The sequence below is a fragment of the Lissotriton vulgaris genome, chromosome 4_1 (genome assembly GCF_964263255.1).
Source record: "Lissotriton vulgaris chromosome 4_1, aLisVul1.2, whole genome shotgun sequence".
Lineage (NCBI taxonomy): Eukaryota > Metazoa > Chordata > Amphibia > Caudata > Salamandridae > Lissotriton > Lissotriton vulgaris.
In genome coordinates, this window is record NC_141691.1 from 796,917,816 (window position 1) to 796,942,609 (window position 24,794).

Sequence of the window (24,794 nt, forward strand, 5' to 3'; positions counted from 1 at the left end):
CAGTAACAACATTCTAGGCTCACCACAAAAGGAACTCCACACACAGTTATATATATAAAAATAGCCTTTGTATTATCGTAAACACATTAGATGGTAATCACACAATATACACTGTGCCAACTGGCACGGGCAATATTTACAGGGATTATTTACACATGACAGGGCCGCGTGGACCACTGTCAGAATTAGCACTTGGTGAGGCATCATAAAAAGAAGAACACGTCATACTCTCATAACACAACCAGTAATCACTGGCAGACTCAATACTCAGCGGCAACCCATAACCTAGATCATAACAGGCCCAGTATCACATGAGGCTAGAACTCTATTCTGCGCCATCCTCCTAAGCCTAACTCTAGAAGACTACAATTCCTGAACATACCTTGCATTTGAACATAAGCTTAATAACATAACCTGAATAGGGAATAAATCAAATCTAGACCACAGTGGAGAATCACAATAACATCTAAGACAGTAGGTAAACCCTAATAAGCATAAAAAGTACATCTATCAGCGTAAATCAAGGTGCATAACACATACTATAAACATCACATTTCCTAGCACCTATATATAAATGACATTAGGGCCTTGCGCCCTACAGAACCTAAAAGTCCCCTGGGCCAACTGGCCACCTCAAAGGGGCTCAAATGCCCTCTGTCCACAAAGTCAGGGCGTGCTTCCAATGCAACAACAGTCACAGGGGCGCACTTGGCACAAACCTAAACGCGGCAGCTGCCCACTACTTGCTGGGCAGTTGGGAAGTTCAATGAAGGCCTAAACGTTGCAGCTGGCACTAAGTGCTGCGCAGCTGTGCAGGCCAAGGTAGGGAGAAAGGAGTGTGTCTCACTCCTGGATTAAAAGTACAGATCCCTCTAAAAGAAAAGAACCTAAACGGTGCAGCTGCCCACTAATTGCTGGGCAGCTGGGAATCAGCAAAACATGGCATGGGCTCTCTGTAGCACTTGTTTAATAAATTGCGTTAAATATGGGAGCCCTCCAGCTCTCCAGATAAACATGTGTCCCCTAGAGCACACTGGCTCCTGAAAGAATGATGCGGCCTATAGGGAGCAAGAACTGCCCCCCAAGGCGTGGAGCGCATCTGGTGCTGACAAAATGAGGGGGCTAGTGCTGGAGCCATCTAGCCACCTGAAATAACTCTGTGCCCGAAATCCTGAAGAAAGGATCTTGCCCCTGAAATGTGCAGCCACATGGGGCTCTTAAAAGAATGGTTCCCAAGCCCCTCATGGGGGCTCTTAAAATCAATGGGGGTCTCTTGGGAGCGGCCCGCTGCCAATCGGGGCCGCTCGGACTGGGTGCCTTGACCCGGCACCAACACTAGGCCATGACTCGCCGGCTCTTAAAGGCTGCTGGTCTCCTCCGGCGGCGGCAGGACGTCTCAGGCGGCACTCGGCTTCACCAATGCGGCGGGGGAAGATCTGTGGCCTACGCGGCGGGGGCAGGCACCGGGAATGTGCCTCGAGCCCCCTCCGCTTTCCTCAACATTCGTTGGGGCCTTCGGGGCTCTCCCTCAGGCACGGGAGCCCCGCACAAGTCGGCAGCAGCTTCGCCCGATCTCCCTCATCACTCCTAAGATCAGCGCGGCACGGGCAGCGTCTGGATGCGGCCGGGGACGCCCCCTAATCACAGTGCGGCGCCCACACCAATTTTTTTTTTTTTTTTTTTTTTTTTTTTTTTTTTTATTGCAGGAATCAGTAAAACAATACAGTAGCGACCAGTATCGTATTATAAACAACTTATACAAAGTATAGCCCACCGACCCCCTTCCATAACGTTGTTATACTGCCAATCAGCCCATATGCCTGGGGTTGGGCGGCAAATGCAGCTGGGGTCAGTAGGATGCTGGAGCTGGTCCGGATAACACACTGTCCGTCATCTGCTTTTCTAAACAAACCCAAAACCCCAAAAAGAAACCCCCCCCCTCAGAATTCCCAGTAACTGTGAAATCCCCCCTCCCCCCCCCCCCCCCCCACCATCAGCGTCAGGGAGCTCATCAACATAGGATCCACTGCTTGACCCACGGGGAAGGTAATAGTGCTGTCAATGCTAATGTTTAACGGGACTCGGGTCGAGTTGCTTCTTCACTTTCAGAGTCGCTGGGGGTACAATAATCTCTGAGGGCCTGCACCAGCGTTTCCCACTCTAACGCGGCCTCCTGCGCCTTCTCATTGCCCTGCCTCCAAGCCAACTGATATCTTAGCGCGCTCTCACCCGCCGCCCATTTCAAAAGCTCACTGTGCCATCTGCTGCCTGTAGGACCAGCTCGTGCCTTCCAGTTCCTGGTCACCTCTCGCTTAGCAAGTAGGAGCCCCAGGTCGATAAATTTACTGTTGATTTTATTCCGGGGGGTATGGGGGAACCAGTGCAAGAGCCCTACCGCCACATCGCATGATAAGTGCCTCCCCGTCACCTCTTCCAAAGTCATCGCCACCTCCTGCCAGTAGGACGTCAGTCCTGGACAGGCCCATAGCATGTGTAGGAGGTCCGCCTCCTGAGCCGGGCACCTAGGGCATTCCGCCGAAGCCGTGGCAAAATAACGCCTGATCTTTACTGGGGTCAGGTACGCTCTATGGAGAACATAATAGTGGACCAGTTGGAAACGGGCGCTACGTGTACCCTTCCAGGCACGCCTCACCAGCTGGGACCAGGTCGTCTCCGGGATCTCTTTACCAATGTCCTCTTCCCAGCGGGACTTCAGTGTGGTGAGAGGAACCAACCCCTCGGTAATCAACCTGCCGTAGAGGCAAGTGACCGCCTTCACCGTGCCCGCCGACATCATTACGTACTGGCACACCTGAGACAATTGAGGTTCCTCTAGCCCGTTTTGCCAGTGCGCCTGGATCCCTCGCACAATGGCCGAGTGCAGCAGAAAGTCGCCCCGGGGGATCCCAAAGCGGTCAATGAGATCCTGAAAGGACAGGAGCGCTCCGTCCTCGTACAGGTCCCCGACGAGCTGTAACCCGGAATCCTCCCAGTCCGCCAGTCGTGACCAATCTCCTCCGTGGGGGAGGGCCGTCAGCATCCCCAACGGTATTTCAGGCGCATATGGCGTCCGTTGGCGGCCTCTGTTATGAGCTCGATTCCAACAGAGTCGGATAGTCCGCTCCTCCATCGACAGGTCCCGTAGGACCAAGCGCTGTCGCAGCGCGATAAAGGAGAGGACGTGCCTGGCCATACCCGTCCCTCTACCGTCTTCCGGGCCTCTGAATTCCCTGGCTATCTCCTGGGTGTAGGTCTGGAGCTGCGCCGCTAGGTAATACTTCTCGAAGTCCGGCACAGCGAGCCCCCCCTCGTCCTTCGGCCTCATCAGGGTATTGAGGGCCACCCGCCGCCGGCCCGTTCCCCAGAGGAACCCGACCACCATAGAACGCAAGCGACGAAACGTGGCCGGTGGGACCCAGATCGGCAAAGTCCGAAAGTAATACAATAGCCGGGGGAGCGCCACCATTTTGAGCAGGGCGATGCGTCCCGCCACGGAGAGCAGCAGCGTGGCCCAAAAGTCCATGCTACCTCGGAGTGCTCGTATGCAACGGGCAATGTTTCCATCTAGGAGGTCGGGTTGGTCGTGGTACACAAATACCCCAAGGTATTTAAAGCAGTCAGGCTCCCATCTGATCTCCTTACTTAGCGCAGGAGTGGGGGTACCCCTACGCATCGGGAAGAGGCAGGTCTTAGACCAATTCACTTGGAGGCCTGAGACCGCACCGAACTCCGTTAGCGCTAATTCCGCTCCCCGCAACGCGTCGACCGGATCCTCCAGGAAGAGCAACAGGTCGTCCGCATAGAGCGAGACGTAATGCGGGCCCGCCGCTGTCCATAAGCCCGTATAGTGGGCTCCCGAGCGCAGATGCATCGCCAGTGGCTCCACCGCTAGTGCAAAAAGCAGCGGGGATAAGGAGCACCCCTGCCGCGTGCCACGCTCCACCGGATATCGCGATGAAATCAAAGGGCCCGATCTAACCCTGGCCGAAGCTGAAGCGTAGAGGACTGCTGTCCATTTGATAAATCCCTCCCCGAGGCCGATTTTCCGTAACACCGTGCATAGGTAGTCCCACTCCAGGCTATCAAAAGCCTTCTCCAGGTCCACCGACAAGACTACCGGGGACGGGGCATCCACGAATGGTTCCCCAAGCAAGCGGAACAACCTTCGGATGTTCATAGTCGTATTCCGCCGTGGGATGAAACCGGCTTGGTCCTCATGCACTAGGGAACTCATATGTCCCAGCAGCCTCGAGGCCAAGATGCTGCTCAATATTTTGTAGTCCACCGTCAGCATTGAAAGGGGACGGTAGGACCCCGGGTCAGACGAGTCTCGGCCTGGTTTGAGGAGAGGAACCACCAATGCCTCACACATCGAGCCAGGGAGACAACCCAACCTCTTCGCCTCCCTGTAGACCACCAGTAATCGAGGGGCCAAGAGGTCAGCGTAAGCTGCATAGAACTCCACCGGAAGGCCATCTAGGCCCGGGGTCTTGTTCCTCGCCATCCGTTTGATGGCCCCGCGGATCTCCCCCAAGTCGATATCAGAACCCAGGGTTTCCGCCACTTCCTGTCCTACTGTGCGGAGCTCCAGTGGGCTAAGATAGTTATCAAGCCGGTCTGGATCACGTGCGGAGCGACTGCGGTATAAACTTTCGTAGTAATGCCGGAAGCAACTAAGAATCTCCGGTTGGGTGCACACCTCGGTCCCATCTGCCCTACGCATATTTGTCGTCGTTTGGGACTGGCGCGTAGGGTTGGCCAACCACGCCAGCAACGCGCTCGACCTGTCGCCCTCCGCAATAGACCGGACCGTATAGGCCTTATAATCGAAACAGCGGAGCCGTTCGACCTCCACCGCTACCTTCTCCCTCGCCTCCATCGTTTGTGTTTGCAATTCCGGGTGTCCTGGGCGGCTAATTTCGAGCTCGCGGAGTGCTCGGTCCGCTGTGTCTAATTCAGCCAGGATAACACGCCGCATGCCCACCTTCTTAGAGATACAGTAGCCCCTCACCACCACCTTGAAAGCGTCCCATTCGAACGCCCTAGTACTCGCGGAGCCGCCGTTGGACGCAAAATAATCCGTGATTCTCTCCCCTAGGTCCGCCTTGAAGACACTGTCCTCGAGGATCTCGGGGCGCATCTTCCAGGTGGGTACTGCCGGCGTCCCAGGGAACCAGCGAATGTCCAGCAGGAGGGGGTTATGGTCCGAGATGGTCCGCGATAAGTACTCCGATCGGACCGCTGCCGAGACTAATTCGGACGAACCAAGAAAGCCATCCAGTCTGACATGCAGCTCATGAAGGCTCGAAAAGTATGAATAATCTCTAGACGTGGGGTGATGCGCCCTCCAAATGTCCGTCAAACCCCAGCGGGTCTGCCAATCTTGACGACCCTTAGCCGTCCGCCGGACCGGGGAATCGGGGAGCGGGGGATGCGAGCGGTCTATGTCTACATCCACTACGGAGTTAAAGTCTCCCCCCAGCAGGAGGGGCCCGGCGAAAAAGTGGGCCAGCGAGCCCGATAACCTGGAAAGGAAGGCAGTCTGGTCCACATTAGGAGCATACACACAGCAAACGTTCAGGTCCCTCCCTCCTAGAGTGCCTGAGATGGCCACGAAACGCCCCTCTGGGTCCAACACTGTCCTCGTGACCTGGAAGGGGACTCCTGCCCTAATCCATATTAGCGCCCCCCTGGCATAAGCAGAGTACGCCGTGTAAAAGACCTGCCCTCGCCACCTACGCTGAAGCGCCGCCCCTTCCGCCTTGTTCAGATGCGTTTCCTGCAGCAGCGCCATTTGCACTCCCCTACGCACTAAATAAGCATGGACCTTGTGACGCCTGGACATAGTGTGAAGCCCCCTCACGTTCCATGTAACACATTTCAAGTTAGCAACATCAGCCATTGTCCCAGAGTGTTCTTGCACAGTCTCCCCGTTCGGGTCCCCACAAAGAAAAAGCATCAATCCTCCCAGCGCTGACGGCGGCCATTTTCCCCAACCAGAACCAAATCACCCAAAAACCAACAAAGCCCCCCCCCAACCACCCCAGAACAGGACCCAAACTGCACCATCTAGATCCCATCCAAACCTCTACGGAGATCAACCCCAAAATCCCCACTAGTCCTACGGTCGCCACCGTAGGAAGGCCTTATGGGCCCGGTGCGGGCTGGGCGGAGGCAGTGGGCCCTCGTCGCCCAGGCTACCAAGACTATAGTAAGCCCCCTCCGGTGTCAAAACCTTCCGGGGCAATAGCAGAAGCCCCCCAACCCTCTCTCCTTCGTTGTCAGCAATAAAGAACGGCAACCGCCTCCCCCCTGCCGGGCCCCCACCCAAAACAAGGCAGCATACCCCGTTACCCTTGTCCGTCCAAAAGGTCCTCCACCGATTTCGGTGTGATCACCGGTGTATGGGTACTGTCTGCCACTGAATCTTCCGAGTCCGATGGTGCCCCCTGAGCACCCGGGTTTTCTTCCTCCTCCTCGATGACTTCGCCTCTTGCTCCCGACAGTTCCGACAGAACTTCCAACACTCCCCTCCGCTCCGATGATGTCTCCGCAGTCGAGGGCCCTCCCGTGCGGCCGCGGCGGTTCCTGACCCTCTTAGATCGCCTCCTTTGTTCCGGCCCCTCCGCCTGATGGGTCGAGGCGCTACAACCATCTTTCCCTGTCCGGTACAGTTCGAGCCAGTCACAGACCTCCTCTGGGGTGTCGAAGAACTGGGTTTTGTCGTCGACAATGACGCGGAGCCTTGCGGGAAATAGGAGTGAATATTGGATGCCCTCACTCCTGAGTTCACGCTTAACCGCCAGGAAGGAGAACCGCTTGCGCTGCGTCTCGTAGGTGTAGTCAGGGAAGATGTTCACTTGACTGTTTGCAACCTGGAACGGGCCGTTGTGCCTGGCGGCATTTAGGATCAGGTCTCTGTCCCGGAAATGTAGCAACCGCGCCACCACCGGCCTTGGGGCTCGTCCCTGCTGTGGGGGCCGTGCTGGGACTCTGTGGGCCCGTTCTAGAGTGTAAAAGGAGGACAGGCCCTCCGGGACCACCGTGTCTCGGAGCCAGGTCTCCAAATATCGCACCATATCGCCATCCTCGATTTTTTCCGGCAGGCCCACCACCCGAATGTTATTCCTCCTGTTGCGGCCTTCCGCATCCTCCGCCCTCCGTTCGAGGGTCTCAATTCGGGACATGGCATCCTTTATCGTCGCAGCCAGGGTTCTCTGCGCCGGTTCTAAAGTTTTCACCGTGCCCTCCACCTCCTTGACCCGGTCTGAGAGTTTACCATGGTCTGCCCTAAGGAGGCCCAGGCCCGTCGCCACCTGGGCAATGTCCTGTTGGAGGGCCGACCGAGTTGCCTCTATCGCTTCCAGTACACGGTCGAATTGTTGCTGCAGTGGTGCGCCACCAGGTCTTTTAGGGTCTCCATGCTCTTCCTTGTCCTGGGCTTCAGAGTCCGAGGTGGTCTGGCTGGATCCCTTGGCTCCTTTAGGTTTCCCCATGCTGCCAGGGGCTCTCCGTGAGGGTCCCGGAGTAGGCGTCTCCGTGTACAGGTGTCCAGCACGACCTTCCCGGGAGTTCGTTCTCAAGTCGGGTACGGGCGATCTCCTTCTCCAGAGCCTGTGGAGACTCCGCCGCTTCGGCTCACGCCACCGCCACGGCGTCCGAGGGTACCGATGAGGGGGCGGAGACAACCGTCGCCGAGTCGGGCAGGCCCTTTCACCCACTATAGCTCCGGGGCGAGGGCCACCAACTCCCTCGGTTGATCCGTGGCGCCAGAGTGTCGCGCCACCCATATAGTTGGGCTGGCCAGGAAATCGTAGCTAGTTGCGGAGTCGCGGTGCAGACCGCCGCCTGGAACAGAGGGCACCCGCACCCGGTGCCCTCTAGTGCGTGGGCACCCGCCCGGTCGTCTAATCGAGTATGAACCCGTTGCAGAAGGCCCGAGCCTGCCAATGTCCAATGTCTAAAACAACCGAGGATGGTGAAGCCGGGTGCCAGGCGACACCCGCGAGACCTCTTCAACTCCGTAGTTTCGAACAAGGGGACAAAGGGGTCCGGGCGCCATGTTGGGTCGCACTCCGCAACTCCGCAAACTTCGGCATTTCTTCGTAGCCACCCCCGTCCAAACTCCACCAAGGCCCCCGGCAGGGTGTCGTCGCCTCGCTCAACCGAATGCGGGGTCTGGGGCGCCCCTCAGCCTCCGATGTTCAGGATAATTTCGGGCTTAGTCCCGGAGCCGAGCTCTCAGGCGACCATCGCCATCGGCGCCCAAGCCACGCCCCCTGGCGCCCACACCAATCACAGCACGGCGCTGCCTGTGACGTCACAGGGTGTCCCCGAGGGTCCCGGGCCGGCGGCGGTAAATTTCTCGGCAGCAAGAGGTGTAGGCTCCCTCTGTTGTAATTGGCCCGGCCACGTTAGCGATTAGCTGAACCTACACGTTGTCCTCCTTAACTTGGCTATATATGAAAACGCCATTTTGAATGTTGTAGCGGCCATCTTAGATCATGAGCGGCCTCGTGGCCGACGTGCCCTTTAGTCCGTTGTCCGTTCCACTGACCACTCTTATCTGCCTAGCAACAGGCTATTTTTCGTACTGGTCAAGTCGCACATGCGCAGTTCCCACTGACCCATAAACCTTCTGGAATGTGCACCAAACTGACCAGCGGAGTTGTGCCCCCTCCAATGAGCTGGCAGTATTCCAAAACATGACCATATATGTCCTTAAACGTGTCTTAACTTGTGCCGCCTATCTTTTATTACCCCAAAACTGTATATAAACGGGGTCACACCGGTGTTCGGTGTGATACCTCTTGCATTACCGAAGGGTGCTGTTTGAGTGTACCACCACCCCATGGGGTCTTAATAAACTTGTTCTTTGCCTTTTACAGCTTCCGTGCCAACAGTTCTTGAGTGTGAGTGGGTTATCTTTGGAGCGTGTAGGCCTTGAGAACCCCAAATTACAACAATTGGCGACCACGAAGGGACTCATCGGCGACTCGGATGCCCGAAGGAGAGGTCGTGACGAAGGCTTGGAAACCCGCCATGGGCGCGCGCTGCCACGAGTGACCCGAGTCTTGGCTGCCACGGTGTTTTTTCCTTTCCTTCCGATCTGACCTTCCAGGTGGCGCCGGTCTCCGACTGAGTTCCGAAGTGTCTGCATCGCTGAGACAGTGCCGTTTGGCTGATTTGGCTTACAAGACCTTGGCAGTTGGAATCTGGACATTTGGGAATTTGGGTAAGATTTGTGTTCGGTAAGGTAGTCTTCGGACGCTTACTGAAAATCTGTGCTTTGTGATCGGTAAGGTAGTCCTCGGACGCTTGCCGAAGTCCTATGATCTTTGATTTGAGTTAGCTAACATTGTGAATTTGTGATCTTTGAACTTATATGTGTAGTGCACTTCACATAGGCAGGCATGTAGAGATGTTTCTCTAACTTTGTTTTTTTCCCTTTGAGCGGCACATTTGTGTGAAGAACTGTAAGTGCCATTTTGTCCGGTGTCACGCTTTCGTGATACTTTTTGAACATGCCTGTTTTCAGCACACTCCGAGGAATGTGTTGTCTTGGAGAAGGTACCTCAATTAGGTTAGCGGAATCACAGCCGGCTCCCCCAGAGGGAACACCAAATAGGGATATGTACATAAAATTTGGCCTTCCTCCCATTATGTACAGTAAATTATGGCATAAATACACCAAGGCCGATCTTGAATTGCAATGGCCTCTACACGGGTCTTACGATTTGAGTAAAATACAATTTGTAGAGCAATGTATGTTTCAACGCAGGTCTAGACAAAATATGTTTGATTGTGTGCGAATGTGGGAGAAAGCGGCGCGTGAGCGAATGAAGCGTGAAGTTGCCTTGGCGGACAAAGAGCAGCGTAAGGCTGCTCGGGATAAGGCTTTACAGCTTGAGGAAAAGGAGGCTCAGGAGAAGAAAGAAAGGGAGGAACGGGAACGTAATTTGCAAACAACTGGCCAATTTCCTATTCGCCGACCGCTTTATCCTGTCCTTAATAATGAAATTGATGATTTTTCTTTGTTAGATCGGTCACCGCCTCCGTACGTTACGCCGACGGCTCCAGCTGTGGATTCTGATGATGACGGACAGGATAAGTCGGGCAAGAAGGGCGTATCTGCTCTCAGGTTTACTACGGAGAGGTCCGCTCATCTACGTAGTTGGGCTCGTAAAGTGAATAAACGTAGCGTTACTCAGGAGCAATTGGTATCAGAAAAGAAAGGGTGGACGGATCTTGAATTGATGTATTTTCTGTCTACTTTGGCCGATGAGGTTATAAGCGCATATCGTGATCTTTCTGATACGTTAGAACCCAAAGCGTTGTCAGTGTACCGTGAAAATTTGACTAAAGGTGATTTTGATCTTTCAGATGTCGATGACCTGTTTGCTCAATTGATCAAGCTACGGGATGAGACAACCCGATTGCGGGAGGAGCGGAAAAAGAGGCAAAAGGAGTCCGAATTGGAGAATAACGGGCAGGCCAAAGAGTGTTCTCTCCGTGGTTCAGATAAGAGTTCTGCGTTGCATGTTATGCCTATGCGTGAAGCCGCACCTTTGTATGTTCCACCAAAAGGGGAAGGTACGGATGATGATAAATTGTCGAAGGATGCGAAAGGGTACTTTTTGTATAATTGGGTATATACGCCGTGGAATAGAGCGGATGTTATGGCATTGAAAAATTCCTTACCTGACCTGCGGAAGAATCCGGCGGCATTTTATGAGGGTGTGGAGGGGGCTATATCGTCTTGTGTGATGACTCTCGTAGACATAGATTTGTTTTTTGGGCTAATATTACCACCTGATATGTGGAGGCAGATTCGTAAAAATAATGACGAAACGATATTGGGGGGAACATGGAAGGAAATAAATGCTGCAGATTTAGACAGAGAACCAGCCTGTAAGCCCTGCCAGTTAATTCTAGATCTCCCGGCAGCTATCTTGAATAAATTAAAAACGCTTGTTCCCTCCAAAAAGATTGATTGGACTATGTTAACATCGTGCAAGCAGAAACCCGATGAAACGGTTTCAGATTTCTTTACACGTTTCGAGGAAGCTTTCCATGATTACAGTGGTCAATCTTTAACAGATGATACGGGTCGGCATTTGTTTGTAGATAAGTATGTAGCTAATCTCCTACCAGAGATTGCAAAGCGATTGAAGTCGAGTGAAAGTTCCTGGGCCACGGCGACCCCTGCGTCCTTGTTAACTATGGCTCAGTATTATGAGCGGCAGGAAGTGGAGGCTAAAGAAAGTGTAGAGAAAAAGGCGAAGGAATTGAAAACGAAGGTGATGTTGGCGCAAGTTCGGGGAACACAGGGTAGAGGGAATGATAGAGGTAGACGAGATGGAGGAAATGCATCGTATGGTCGTACGGATATTGCGGAGGATCAGTGTGCTTATTGTAAGGAGTTTGGGCATTGGGCCGAAGATTGTCCGGTACTTCGTGAACAGCGTAGTCAGCGTGGTCGAGGAAGTGGAAGGTCGAGAGGAGGTTATACTGGAGCGAGAGGTGGTGGAGGTGATCGTAGACAGGTTGAGGAGAGGGGCCGTGGCCAGGGCGAACGAAATATGTTTGATAGACGGAATCAATATCAGATTTTGGAAGGGGAGAATGTGGAACACCAGGATTATGTGCATGCATAGGATTGCGTAGGATGGGGTAAGGAATCAGTTGAAGTGCCGGTAGATCAGCAAGGTCCATATGTAACAGCGGGTATTTTGGGTTCTACTGATCAATTTCTAGTCGACACAGGAGCTACTCGTAGTGCTCTGTCGAAAAACTTGGTTCCGAGGGCTCCCCTGTCTGGCGAAATGATTACGTGTGTAGGGTTTGATGGCACACCCTCCCCCAGCCCATTGTCCAAGCCCCTTGCACTATGCATTGACAAATATTTCAGTTTTGGCCAATTTTTGTTATCACCCCATACCCCAGACAATATTCTGGGCATTGATTTACTTAAATATTTTCGAGCGACAATACGTTGCGCTCCAGAGGGAGTGCGGGTTATTCTGAATGACAATTACCCTGACCCTGACGATTGCCCTGACCCTGACAGATTTTATGCCATTTTAGATATTCCTGCTTTGGCCTCTCTGCCGCACACGTTGTGGGCGACCTCAGATACGGATGTGGGAGAGATGCGTATTCCACCGATACATATTACTGTTAAGGAGGGGGCCCCTCTACCACGAGTGCCACAGTATAAGATTTCGAAAGAAGGTGAAATTGCATTGACACATATTGTTCAGGATTTGATTTCTGCAGGGGTGGTGGAAGAGGTCCCTTATAATGTTTGTAACAGCCCTATTCTACCAATTCTTAAGAGAGACACTGATGGCAAGATCTATCGATTTATTATCGATTTGCGAGAGATTAACAAAATTGTCATTCCCCAATACCCGGTGGTGTCTGATAATACGACCTTGCTTACTTTGGTTCCACCGACAGCCACCACCTTTAGCGTTATTGATCTAAAGAATGCGTTCTTTTCCATCCCTGTTCATCCTGATAGCAGATATCTGTTTGGTTTTACGCTCAATAATAAATCGTATAGATTTTGTCGTGTTCCCCAAGGATATACTGAAAGCCCTAGCATCTACAGCCAGGCTTTGAAAAGACAACTAGATTCCTTTAAATTGCAGTCCGGCGTTGCGCTCATCCAGTACGTGGATGACCTTCTGCTTGCCGCTGACTCCTATGCACAATGTGAACAGAGTACACTTGCGTTGCTTTCCTTTTTGGCACAAAACAATCGCAAGGTTTCGAAGAAGAAGCTCCAATATTGTAGACCCCAGGTGACGTACCTCGGTCATCTGTTGTCTAAGGAGGGGCGTGCATTAACATCTGATCGAATTCAAGCAATTTTAGACACACCAGTCCCCCGCACGCAGAGAGATGTACGTGCCTTTATAGGGTTGACGTCTTTTTGTAGGCAATGGATTATGGGTTTTTCACATATCATAAAACCTTTGTTAGCGTTACTGTCCAAAGCTACACCAATGCCCCTTGAGTGGACAGATGAATGTCAGAAAGCTTTTGAGCAGTTGAGGCAGGCCCTTTGTTCCGCACCCGTGTTAGGTACACCAGATTACACGAAACTTTTCACATTGTACGTGCACGAGAATGATGGGTGCGCGTTGTCAGTGTTAGTGCAATTACACGGGGATAAGCAGAGACCATGTGCATACTTCTCTGCAATTTTGGATCCTGTAGCACGAGGGTTGCCTGGGTGTTTTCGAGCGGTAGCAGCAACTGCAGTAGCCATACGACAGAGTGAGGGAATAGTGTTATCACACAAATTGTTGGTGTTAGTTCCTCACGCAGTAGATGCCCTGTTAAACCAAACCAAGACCCAATATCTCACGAGTGCACGGCTAACAGGATACGAGCTGACACTCCTGGCGCCACATATTACATTGAAAAGATGCGCTACTTTGAACCCTGCCACTTTATTGCCCTATCCGGCCGAGGAGGGTCAGGAAGAAAAACATCATGACTGTGTTTTCCTGACCGAGGAACAGACAAAGGGTCGTGTCGATTTACAGGATGTGCCACTTCCAGATGTGGATGGGGAACTGTGGGTTGATGGATCGTGCCTAAGGCTGCCAGATGGCACGACTTCCGCAGCATATGCGATCACGACACTTAAGACAGTGGTAGAAACAGCTAGGATACCACAAAAGTCAGCTCAGGCAGCAGAGCTGATAGCCTTAACAAGAGCCTGCGAATTGAGTGCCGGATTATGTGTGAACATATACACGGACAGCCGGTATGCCTTTGGAGTGGCCCACGACTTTGGGCTTCTTTGGAGAGAACGCGGGTTTCTGACATCACACGGAGAGCACATTATGCACGGAGAGCTAGTGCGTGATCTCTTAAATGCGTTGCTTGGCCCTAAGAAAGTAGCGATAGTGAAGTGCAGTGCCCATAAAAAGATTACGGATAAAGTGGGTCAAGGAAATGCCTTTGCAGACAGTATAGCAAGGCAAACGGCTATGTCCCGAACTAGCTCCCCCATGTACGTGGTACAATCACAGGCTGAGCGATGGAGTGATGCTAGAGCAGAGATACGGGATATCCAAAAATCAGCCACAGAATCTGAACTTGCGGCTTGGGCAGCAGATGGGGTACTAGATGACGAGGGTTGTTGGAGAAGCAAGGACATGGAGAAGTGGAAATTGCCTGCGGCTTACTTGCAGGCGATGGTCCAGATGACACATGGACTGGCCCATGTCGGAGCTCTTGCAATAACTCGGCTTTTAACACGAGTTTGGGAACATCCCGAGATTACTAATACTGCAACGAGAGTAGTGCAGACCTGCCTGGTGTGTTTGCAACACAATCCTGGAAAGGGGACCCATACTCCGAAAGGAGGTTTCGTTCCACCTTCGGCACCATTTGAAGTGCTTCAAATGGACTACATCCAACTCGAGCGTTGCAACAACCTGAAGTATGTCCTAGTGGTGGTGTGTGCTTTTAGCAAATGGGTTGAGGCCTACCCCACGAAAGACAATACAGCTTTGACAACAGCTAAGGTGTTGCTTAAGGAATTCTTTCCTCGCTTTGGAGTTTGCAAATTTTTGTGGAGCGATAATGGGCCCCATTTTGTTGGAAAGATTGTGGAATATGTACTGAAGGGGTTAGGGATTCAGCAAAAGTTCCACGCTGTATTCCACCCTCAGTCAGCAGGTTTGGTCGAGCGGTACAATGCCACGTTGAAGCTTAGGCTGGCCAAAATTGTGGCGTCTACATCATTGAAGTGGCCAGATGCGTTGCCGCTAGCACTACTATCTCTTAGATCAGTACCCCACTCACGAACCGGCCTTACGCCCTATGAGGTGGTGTTTGGCCGCCCTATGAATATTTGGGGGGTGCCCAAGCCGCGATTAATACATGATGTGCCTTGTATTATGATGAATGATTATTTGGCACGATTAACAAATGATTTGCTCTCTATTCATCAACAGGTTCGAGAAGCTCTCCCTGATAACTCCACTGGAGAAGGCCACGATCTTCGCCCTGGGGACCATGTAATGGTCCGTTCGTTTGAAAGAGCAAGCAGTCTGGAGCCCAGGTGGAAGGGCCCCGAGCAGGTCCTCCTGGCTACCCGCACCGCAGTACGAGTGACAAACAGGAAGCGGTGGGTGCATTCGACACATTGTCGCCGTGTCTCTCCGGATCTGGTGACTCCTGCTGTGTTGACTGATTACAAGGAGATTTTGGAGAAAGAAAAGAGCCCAGCTGTGACGTCGGCCGAAGTGGAGGGAGCCTTCCCGGACCAAACTGCGATTGGGAGAGAGCGCTACAACTTACGTCCACGATAAGAAGATTTTTGTGTTCTTTTTAAATGACTGGTTGGTTACCGCTCCAGGTTTGTGAAACGGAAACCGGGAATTCCAAGGGGGGGGGATCAGTTCTGCCAGAGTAGCGACACCCGTCTTGGCCCGGAGAAGAAAACAACGGCTACCTCGGAGTTCAGCACCGCATTTTTCTTTTTATTAGGTATACACGTACGTGTATCTGAGACAATTTGTGGACAATTTGCGAACAATTGGTGCTATTTGAGATTTTGCGCGAGTATTCCTGAAATATGGCATCAACGGCATCCTGTGATAAGAAAATATTGGGTGCCTTTCTCTTTGTCTTGACTATTGTGGTGATAGCTGTTATAGCCTGGGTAGTCGAGCTTGTGGTGCCTGTACGTGAACATTTGCTGCCGACTACCCCGGCACCGTCTGAACATTTTCATTTCACACTGCCCTTTCATGAAGAGCGCCATCGCCAAACGTACTTAAATAACAGCTTCATTCAGATTCTTCACCACACGCATAATATGACCAATACCTCTAATTGTTGGGTGTGTGGAATGTTGCCTGGGCACCAGAAAAGAGGGGGCACCCCACTTATTCCACTCCCGTTTTCACACAATGGGTCATGCAACGCCTGGTACACCCTCCTCTTTACTTTAAGATGGCCAACTAAAGGGGGGGTGCTTTTCCGTTTGAACAAAGTATGTTTCCATGACAAAGATGGGTTTCCCCGGGCTGAGGGCACACGTTTTGAATGGGAAGAGTACAGGCCTGACAATGTATCTGCCCCACGTGTATATAGCAATCAGCGAAATGTGAATGTATCTAGTGCTCATGTCATAAATGTTATTGCTACTAAAGCTGATTTATGTATTAGAAACAAGGGCACGATTGCAGTGGGGAAGAGTGAATGTAACATTACTCTCACATTTGATAGCCCGAATGGCATTTCATTTGTTGCATCTCGAAACACATATTTTATCTGTGGAACGAAGGGGTACCATCAGCTCCCAGTGGGGTGGTTGGGCACGTGCTATGTATCGTTTGTGCTACCTCCTGTATTCATTGCCCCTCCAATGTACCACAACGATTACACGTTATATCACGATTTCGTTTTGAACAGGGTTAAACGCACTGTTGCCCTAGAGGACATTGATCAAACGGACACTGCATTACAACAATATGTGGATTTTAATCTGGGACTATTCTCCTTTGTGGGGGCTGCGCTGAACAGCCGGAAAATCAGACGATTGACACGCGTTGTCGAGGCTGTTGCGAATGACACTGCCGTTGCTCTGGGGAATATTACCGAGGAACTACAGATTTCCAGAATTGTCACCCTCCAAAATAGGATGGTGTTGGACGTTGTTTTGGCTGATCGTGGGGGGGCATGTAGGATTATCGGAAGCAGCTGTTGCGTATATGTCCCGGACAATTCTCCATCTGTGTATGATGCTATTTCCAAGCTTCATAAAATAGCTGCTGAAATACACCCGGACAATGGAACTTGGACACTTTCAGGGTGGTTTTGGTCTACGATTGCTACTTGGGGCTGGAAACTGTTGACAATTCTCTGTATACTTGTGGGAGCAATGTTTTCCATATGTTTATGTATTCAATGTGGTCCAGCTTTATGTTCAATGTGTTTATCAGCTTGTATACCATCAAGACGAGCTCTTGCCCATGACCAAATGATGCTTCACAAGGAGGTAACACAAATAATGTTAATAGACGTCGAGGACGAACATTCTGACTATGTTCACTATGAGGTAGATTCAGCTAACCGCTAAAAGGGTCGTCTGTTGTAATTGGCCCGGCCACGTTAGCGATTAGCTGAACCTACACGTTGTCCTCCTTAACTTGGCTATATATGAAAACGCCATTTTGAATGTTGTAGCGGCCATCTTAGATCATGAGCGGCCTCGTGGCCGACGTGCCCTTTAGTCCGTTGTCCGTTCCACTGACCACTCTTATCTGCCTAGCAACAGGCTATTTTTCGTACTGGTCAAGTCGCACATGCGCAGTTCCCACTGACCCATAAACCTTCTGGAATGTGCACCAAACTGACCAGCGGAGTTGTGCCCCCTCCAATGAGCTGGCAGTATTCCAAAACATGACCATATATGTCCTTAAACGTGTCTTAACTTGTGCCGCCTATCTTTTATTACCCCAAAACTGTATATAAACGGGGTCACACCGGTGTTCGGTGTGATACCTCTTGCATTACCGAAGGGTGCTGTTTGAGTGTACCACCACCCCATGGGGTCTTAATAAACTTGTTCTTTGCCTTTTACAGCTTCCGTGCCAACAGTTCTTGAGTGTGAGTGGGTTATCTTTGGAGCGTGTAGGCCTTGAGAACCCCAAATTACAACACCTCGTAATTAAAAAAAGTAAATAGCGGGGTGGGCACCCGCAAAATAATTAAATAAGTTAAAAGAGTGCAAATGAGGGGTAGGCTCCCTCTGAATTGGACGATAGAGCAGGGTGGGCTCCTGCTATTTAAAAATATAAAAACACGGGCATAATGCAGGGTGGGCTCCTGCAATAAAAATGAAGCGCTCCTTTAGGGGAAATAAAGCGCTCACTAGGCTAGCATCTTTAAAGTAAAATACAGCCTTTCCAGGCTGCCAAAGTTCCTAGCGAGTCAAAAGTCCCCCAATCATCCCAGGCAAGGCAGAGGGGTCCCAAAGAGTCCTCCAATCATCCAGGAGCTGGGCAGGGCCCAGTGAGGCAATCCTTCCCCTGAGCCCCAGCAGCAGCATGGCCCTGGCAGATTCTAGTCCAAGACAAGAACATCTACTTGGGATCACAGCCCCTCTTTTATACACATAAATCCTTTGATGTAGCAGTGTAGGCAAGGGGAGTACCAGATGCAACTGGTTCTGGAGTACTTTGTTTGTCTCAGCCCCTCTCCCTATTCACAAGACAGGCCAGGGACATCAGACGCACCACAGGGAATGGAGCCAGCATTGTGGAGGGAAGGCCTAGCCCTATTCAGGTCCCAGGCGCACTCCTCCCAGCCATCAAAATGCAGATCTCTCCATTCACCACCGGGGCAGACCCATCCTGACTCCTGGAGCCAGGCACACCAGCCAGCCCCAGCCAATCACAAGCCAGACAACCAATTCACATTTACTGCACAGACATGCCAACTTCTAAAAGTGGCACTTCCACACTAGATACAATAAATCTGCACACATCATTGCGCAGCATTCAATTTCACAAGTTCGCACATACCAAACTCGACCTTGCACTCTCCACGCATCAGGAACTACCATGGACACACATATTCCCCATGCATTCCTATGGGAGGGCAGGCCACTCTTACACACACACTCAGAGAGCGCACGCACTTTACACAGTGCTAAAGTGCGCAAAGACCAGAAATCACTATAATGATGTAACATTAAAAGGCAAAAAGTTCAGGGGTGAATCTGCCAAAAAGGCCCAAGTCCAACAGAGTGCTTTCCGTAAGTGTTTGAGCCTGCTGGGGAGGAGGGGGGGGGGGGTGTAAGTGGGTACCAGGAGAGCTGCAGAGACACCAAATAGGAAAAGTGACTCAACAACAGTAACTTGATGGTGGCCCTTAGGCGCCGCTTACTTGGACTCTGTCAGGCCTTACCGCAGAGATACGCTGTCTGACTACTGGCTGTGGAAGAAGGTCAGATTGATTTTGGTGCCACTGGCGAGAACGCTTGTGGCCTGAGTTCTACTCTATGGAGCGGCATTTCCCTCTTGAGCTACGGCTTGTGTGGAGGATATGAAGACGCATCTGGTTGACAAAGGAGGTATGTCTCTTAACTGCAAAGGCAATCTGGTTGTCAATGTGGTGGGTCAGTCTGGTGGGTATTTTGGTCTTGGGGTTTCTTCAAATTTTTGTAATCGCCATGCAGTGTTCTGCAAAAAATTGGAATTTAGAGTTTTAACATTTTGAGACGTACAGCTTACTTAGTTGTGAGTCTTTGGGGGTTTCTACTTTTATTTAGCAGGGAAGGAACCCCAGGGCAACCAGGCGGCAAAGGCCTGAGCTTCTGTATGCGCCAGGTGAGCCTAATCCTTTGTTTCATAGCACTGGCTGAACTGCATCCAGCAGAGTCAAACTGAGGTGTTTGATTGTTAGTGTGCCCTTGTAAGTGTGATAGTGACTGAAACAGAAATGCAGATTGATGGCAATGTCATCAAACCAGAATTAGTAGAACTACACAGGGTTCGGCCCGTAATCAGTAAGGCTAGGCCCTATCAATAAGTAGAACAATACGAGTGCCAATTTTCAGACATCATTTAAAAAAAATATCAATACACAGATATTGTTGATGTCTTTTCTGTGTATTGATATGCTTTTTTAAATGCTGTCTGAAAATTGAGCTTTGAAATGTTTCACTTGAAGAAAGTGTTGATTTAAAAAATATATATATATATATGAAAAATAAATAAATTGCTGTGGATCATAGCGTGTGTTTTCTCATGAGTGAATGATTATATGAAAAGATATCAGTATTAACTCGTTTTATTCTACTTGTCAAACCAAAATTAGCATCTATATACGCGAGCTAGAGAATGTACTGCAGAGACATTTTTCATCTGTATGCAGCTGCCATACATGAACTTAGCACAGCTGAGATGACTATATCCATCACTCAATAGGATGGAATTAGAAAATTGCATAGGCGCGTCCCATTCAATCTAAGTTTTGAATGCCACCACTCTCCTTATGAATTACTCATAATAAAACAATATTTTTCAGGCTGTATGCTTTCTTGTGTGGGAACACTAAAGGAAGGAACTGAAAACCGGAATTAGATTGCAAAGTAGAAACATAGAAACGCGCCTACACTACTTTTGTTCTCTTGTGGCTGGAAACTGGTAATTTTTACACATTTCCTTCCATACACAGATTCCAGTTCCTCTGCCATAATCCATTCAGGCGCTTTGCAATTGAAGGCTAAAAATCTTAGACTGGGCACATATTGGATCTTCAAAGTACAAATGATAGGAAGCAACATCGAGAAAGGGAAGTCTGAGAATACTGCTTTCTAAGGTGGATGATGAACATAACATGGCATATGAACTCTTCAATACATATTGCATTATCTGTTAATTTGTATTATTCTCTCTGTAGAGAAAAGGTTGTGTTTAGTAATGTTTGAAATTGGGAGACTGTAGTCCATGTAGTAGGAATCCTTAATTATGTAGGTCGTGCCTCTCATAAAGTTACCTTAGTGGCGGTTCTAAGGACATCCTAGATGTTAAAGCCCCCACACCCCCCCTACAGTTTTTCATCCCTATTAGGGCACCTTGTTTAATTTTGAAATCATATTTTATTGAGTTTTTACAGTACCTCTTGGGCAATCGCCCGATATAAACCATTTTGAGCCAGGGTAATGACAAGCTACCAAGCATGGAAATATCATTGGGTACAGTGTGTATATATAACAAAATTGAAAACCAAAACTTTAAGCAGACTTTCCCACCCCACCCACACTGGTGAGCATATTTAAATACAAATGTGTGCCCGAAGAAAGAAAATACTATATCATACAGTATGGCCCATATCATCCAAAGGTAACTGCTTTTCAGGGGGTTTGACAAGGAAGAGGAGGAAGGTCTATGCCCCGGTATGTAGCCCATCAAGACCAGATTTTCCTGTGCTTTTGAGGACAACCCAGCACTTGAAAGACTGCAATGTCCACACCCATGCAGTTGTCTAGTTCCTTTCCCCATTTCCCTATTGTCGTTGGGGAAGTCCCCTTCCATAGCTGGGCAATATCTCATTTGGCAATTGTGAGAGCCAGGAAGAGTAAGTGTTGTTTATATTGATTCCCTCCTCTGTCATCTGTGCTATGGAGGAGGAACAGTCTGGGGTCAAGTGGGAGATCCCAGGACAAGACTTCTTTAAGGCAGGTCCAAACTCTGCGCCAGAAGGGCTGTATTGCAGTGCAACTCCATCCTGTGTGGAAAAATTACCTCTCCTCCCCGTCACATCGTAGGCACTGAGGGGATGTGATGACTCCCATCCTCCATAGGCGAAGACTCGTGTAGAATACGCGATGGACATATTCAAATTGAATCAGACGGACTTAGAAGACACTGCAGCACATCGGGGACTAGCAATTGCCTCCGCCCAATCATCCTCTGTCAGTTCTGAGATATTATCTTGCTATTCCTTCCTGGTCTTATGAAGAGTCGTGGTGGAGTGTGTTGTCAGTGTTTGATATATTTGTCAAATTTTGTGTGCACGCAAATAGCCCATAAAGAGGCGACCCTCTAATGGGTGAAACTCGGGGAGGTCATCTAAGTTTAGAAGCAATGGGGTTAGAGCATGGCGTAATTGGAGATACTTGTAGAACTGGGTTTTATGAAGATGAAACTCCTCCTGCAGTTGCTGGAAGGACACTTTGTTTAATTTTGACACGTTTTAACCCTGGTCTATCGAGAAGAAACATTATTTATTATACTGTCTGAAATTGAGAACAGACTCTTTTTATTCATTGTTTTTTTTTACCATTTAATTAATGTTGAGTTCTGCATTTGCAGATCAAGTCTGGACGACTACTGTCCTTCAGAGCAGGTGGACGTCATTCAGGAGAAGGTGTTGGACGTGCTGCGCTCAGTCTACGGAAGCCTGGACGTCCACTTGGAATTCTCACCTGGTTCATCATCTGTGTAAACGGAAGGAGCCACACTTAAGGAAGCATTATTACTTGAAAGATGTAACCACACTGTCTCATAAGAGGATACTCTGTCATCTGTACTTTTTCAAAGGGGTCCTCTGGTCAGCTCCAAAAATAAGAATCTTCCTTAATGCAGAATCCATATATTTTTTTTAATCACATTTTTTATGCACAGTAAACTTTTCTTAAGGTAGCAATTAATCAGGAAAAACTGAACAATCAGCTTTAATATAATGCACCATAGGACTTTCTGCCGGATCACTCGAGTGTCTTAATTTGTTTATCAGAGAATTAGACATGACATCGTTAGCTGGAACCTGTGGTCGGGCTGCAGGGACTGCCTCTGTAGATCATCCCTGGGAGCAGGGACCAGATTTAAAGACGTGATAGTGAGACAAAGTCAATAATAAAGAAAATGAGGCCTACAGTTGTGATGTGTTCTACGACTTGTTTCAGTACTACTCTAGAGTGGTGTCTTTGTGTGAAGAGATGGACAATGGCCAGAGTAAATGGGCAGAAAATTCTGAAAATCACACTTTACTTAATATATGTATATCTTTAATTGCTGCCTTTTTTACAATACTGAAAACTTTCATTTTTTACCGGAGAATTCAAGTCTGCCTCGCAGAGTAGTTTTTAATCTCCACATAACAATGTGGAAATGCCTTCTTTTGTCTGTGGTGCTTATTCTTTTTGCCTTTGTTGATAAACCTGCGCTTATGTAAAGCACTCTCTCCAAAGAACATCTGAAAGAGAAGGCTAGAACTGTTTTAATCCCCGGCAGCAGTGAAGGAAGACGTTTTTTCCAACTGTGCTCTTTCTTTCTCGTCTCTTTTCAGAAACGTGTGTTCAGGTAATGTACTTTTGATAGAAATATCAATATAGGACTAGCTAGGTTGTGTTAGTGAGACTCAGGGGGTATATCTGCTGGCAAACCCTTAGGTTTGATCACGAAGCCCTCACACACCAACCTAGTTGGTGTCATGCTTCATCATCGGGCCCACCACAGTGACACCGAATGTGTCCCGGGTGTGCTGCGACTCCAGATTACTGAGGAGCAGGTATGCTTGCTGAGTGTGCAGTGATGGTGAGAATGAAAGTGAAACACTCCAAAACATTTAGTCTGTATCCCTGTCTGCGCTCAGACTCGTGGTCTGTCCCTACTCTGTATTTGCCTTTATGCCTAAAATCGCTATTGTTGCTTTTTAATCCTCAATGGTCCCACACGGGCCCTTTTTCCTTTGGTAACTCCCCCTCATGTCTTTAATTCCTTATTGTTGCTTTTTAAACCTTAATGGTCCCACACGGGCCCCTTTTCTTTGGTTAACCCCCCAGTGCGCGTGCGCCAATGTGCACATGCCACTACTACTGTTGTCCGGCGTCTCCTCACTTCCAATGGCGCCAAGGCGCATGCGCGAATGTATAGAGCTCCCACATGCGCTAGAACCCCTCACCGCGCATGCACAACGCGAGTGCCGCCAGCTTCCTGCACACGCGCGCTAAGAGCTAGCGCGACCGCACCCTTTTCCCCCCTCCAGGTGCTACCTATTGAACCGGCTATTTAAGCCCATACCTGATCCATGCAAAGCTCATTCGGGACACTGGAGCAGGACGATAGGTCGCAGGAGCACGCTGATCGGAAATACCGTGAGTAAAACGAGTGATCTCTACACAACGCTCGGGGTAAGCAGCATTTTCTCTCTACAGGTACCATCCTAACTCTGACCTTTTACAACGTTTAGGGTCTTCTTTCTCTCCCTGCCAAGTGATCCATGAGGCTTTAACAGCAAGTAGCAAGTGTGAGGAATTATGTACCATACTTACCTGTACCTCACGCTATGCTTGTTTCGCTGTGTAGCCCACCACCGCCACTGCGTTTAAAACGTTACTGCCATATTTCACCTCAGCCATAGCTAACACTCATGGCCACGTTATCTGCCGCTCTAGGTCGCTCACGCACACTAGAAGTCGGCCATATGTTGTGTTTTGGTAAATACCATTCTCACTGACTCTCCCTTGTATGTCTGTATTGTCTCTGTGTTCCATGTACAGTAAAGTAGAGGGAATCCCCCTCTTACACATACAGCACCTTAGCGAGTGCGACACTTTTTACCACACATTGTCACTTAATATAGTTTATTATCACTCACACATACTCATTGGTCCTGAGGAAAGCCAGTTTTAATCAAAAGGCCTGGCTGAAACATGTAGACCACTAGGACGTAGGAGCTCTTAATACACTCCACATCGTCCACAGCCTTTTTATCTTGCTAACAGGGGCCCAGGTATTAAATTTACCTTTCACCCTCGGGAACTGGGACCACCTGTATAGCTTTTAACTTTTCACTTTCATTCTCACCATCACTGCACACTCAGCAAGCATACCTGCTCCTCAGTAATCTGGAGTCGCAGCACACCCGGGACACATTCGGTGTCACTGTGGTGGGCCCGATGATGAAGCATGACACCAACTAGGTTGGTGTGTGAGGGCTTCGTGATCAAACCTAAGGGTTTGCCAGCAGATATACCCCCTGAGTCTCACTAACACAACCTAGCTAGTCCTATATTGATATTTCTACATATAAACTGGGGACCCGGACTGGCTTACCTAGTCCTCTCTCTCCCTTTTGATTTGCTGATAATTGGCAGCGCGCAGCTGCGAGAGATACCTTACCGATACAAAATGGCACAAAACACAGGCCTAACCTTCACTGAGGATGACGTTACTGAAATCCTCGATGACCCCTCTCTCTTGGCAGATTTTAACACAGCAACTACAATAGCGCAAACTACAGACTGG

General features: G+C 49.8%; 1 protein-coding gene across 3 annotated transcripts in view; it reads left to right on the forward strand.

Annotated features, from left to right (window-relative positions):
- C4_1H5orf22 (chromosome 4_1 C5orf22 homolog) overlaps positions 1-22,424 on the forward strand; it is a 520,226-nt gene extending 497,802 nt beyond the window's left edge. For 2 of the 3 annotated variants that reach the window (XM_086965125.1, XM_086965126.1), the window contains one exon: positions 21,858-22,420. In XM_086965125.1, the coding sequence (XP_086821251.1) occupies positions 21,858-21,990 (133 nt within the window). In that variant the 3' untranslated portion in view covers positions 21,991-22,420. Of the gene's footprint in view, positions 1-21,857 lie in introns of all 3 variants that reach the window. The other variant, XM_086965124.1, reaches the window with a different exon arrangement.
- Positions 22,425-24,794: the final 2,370 nt, after the last annotated feature.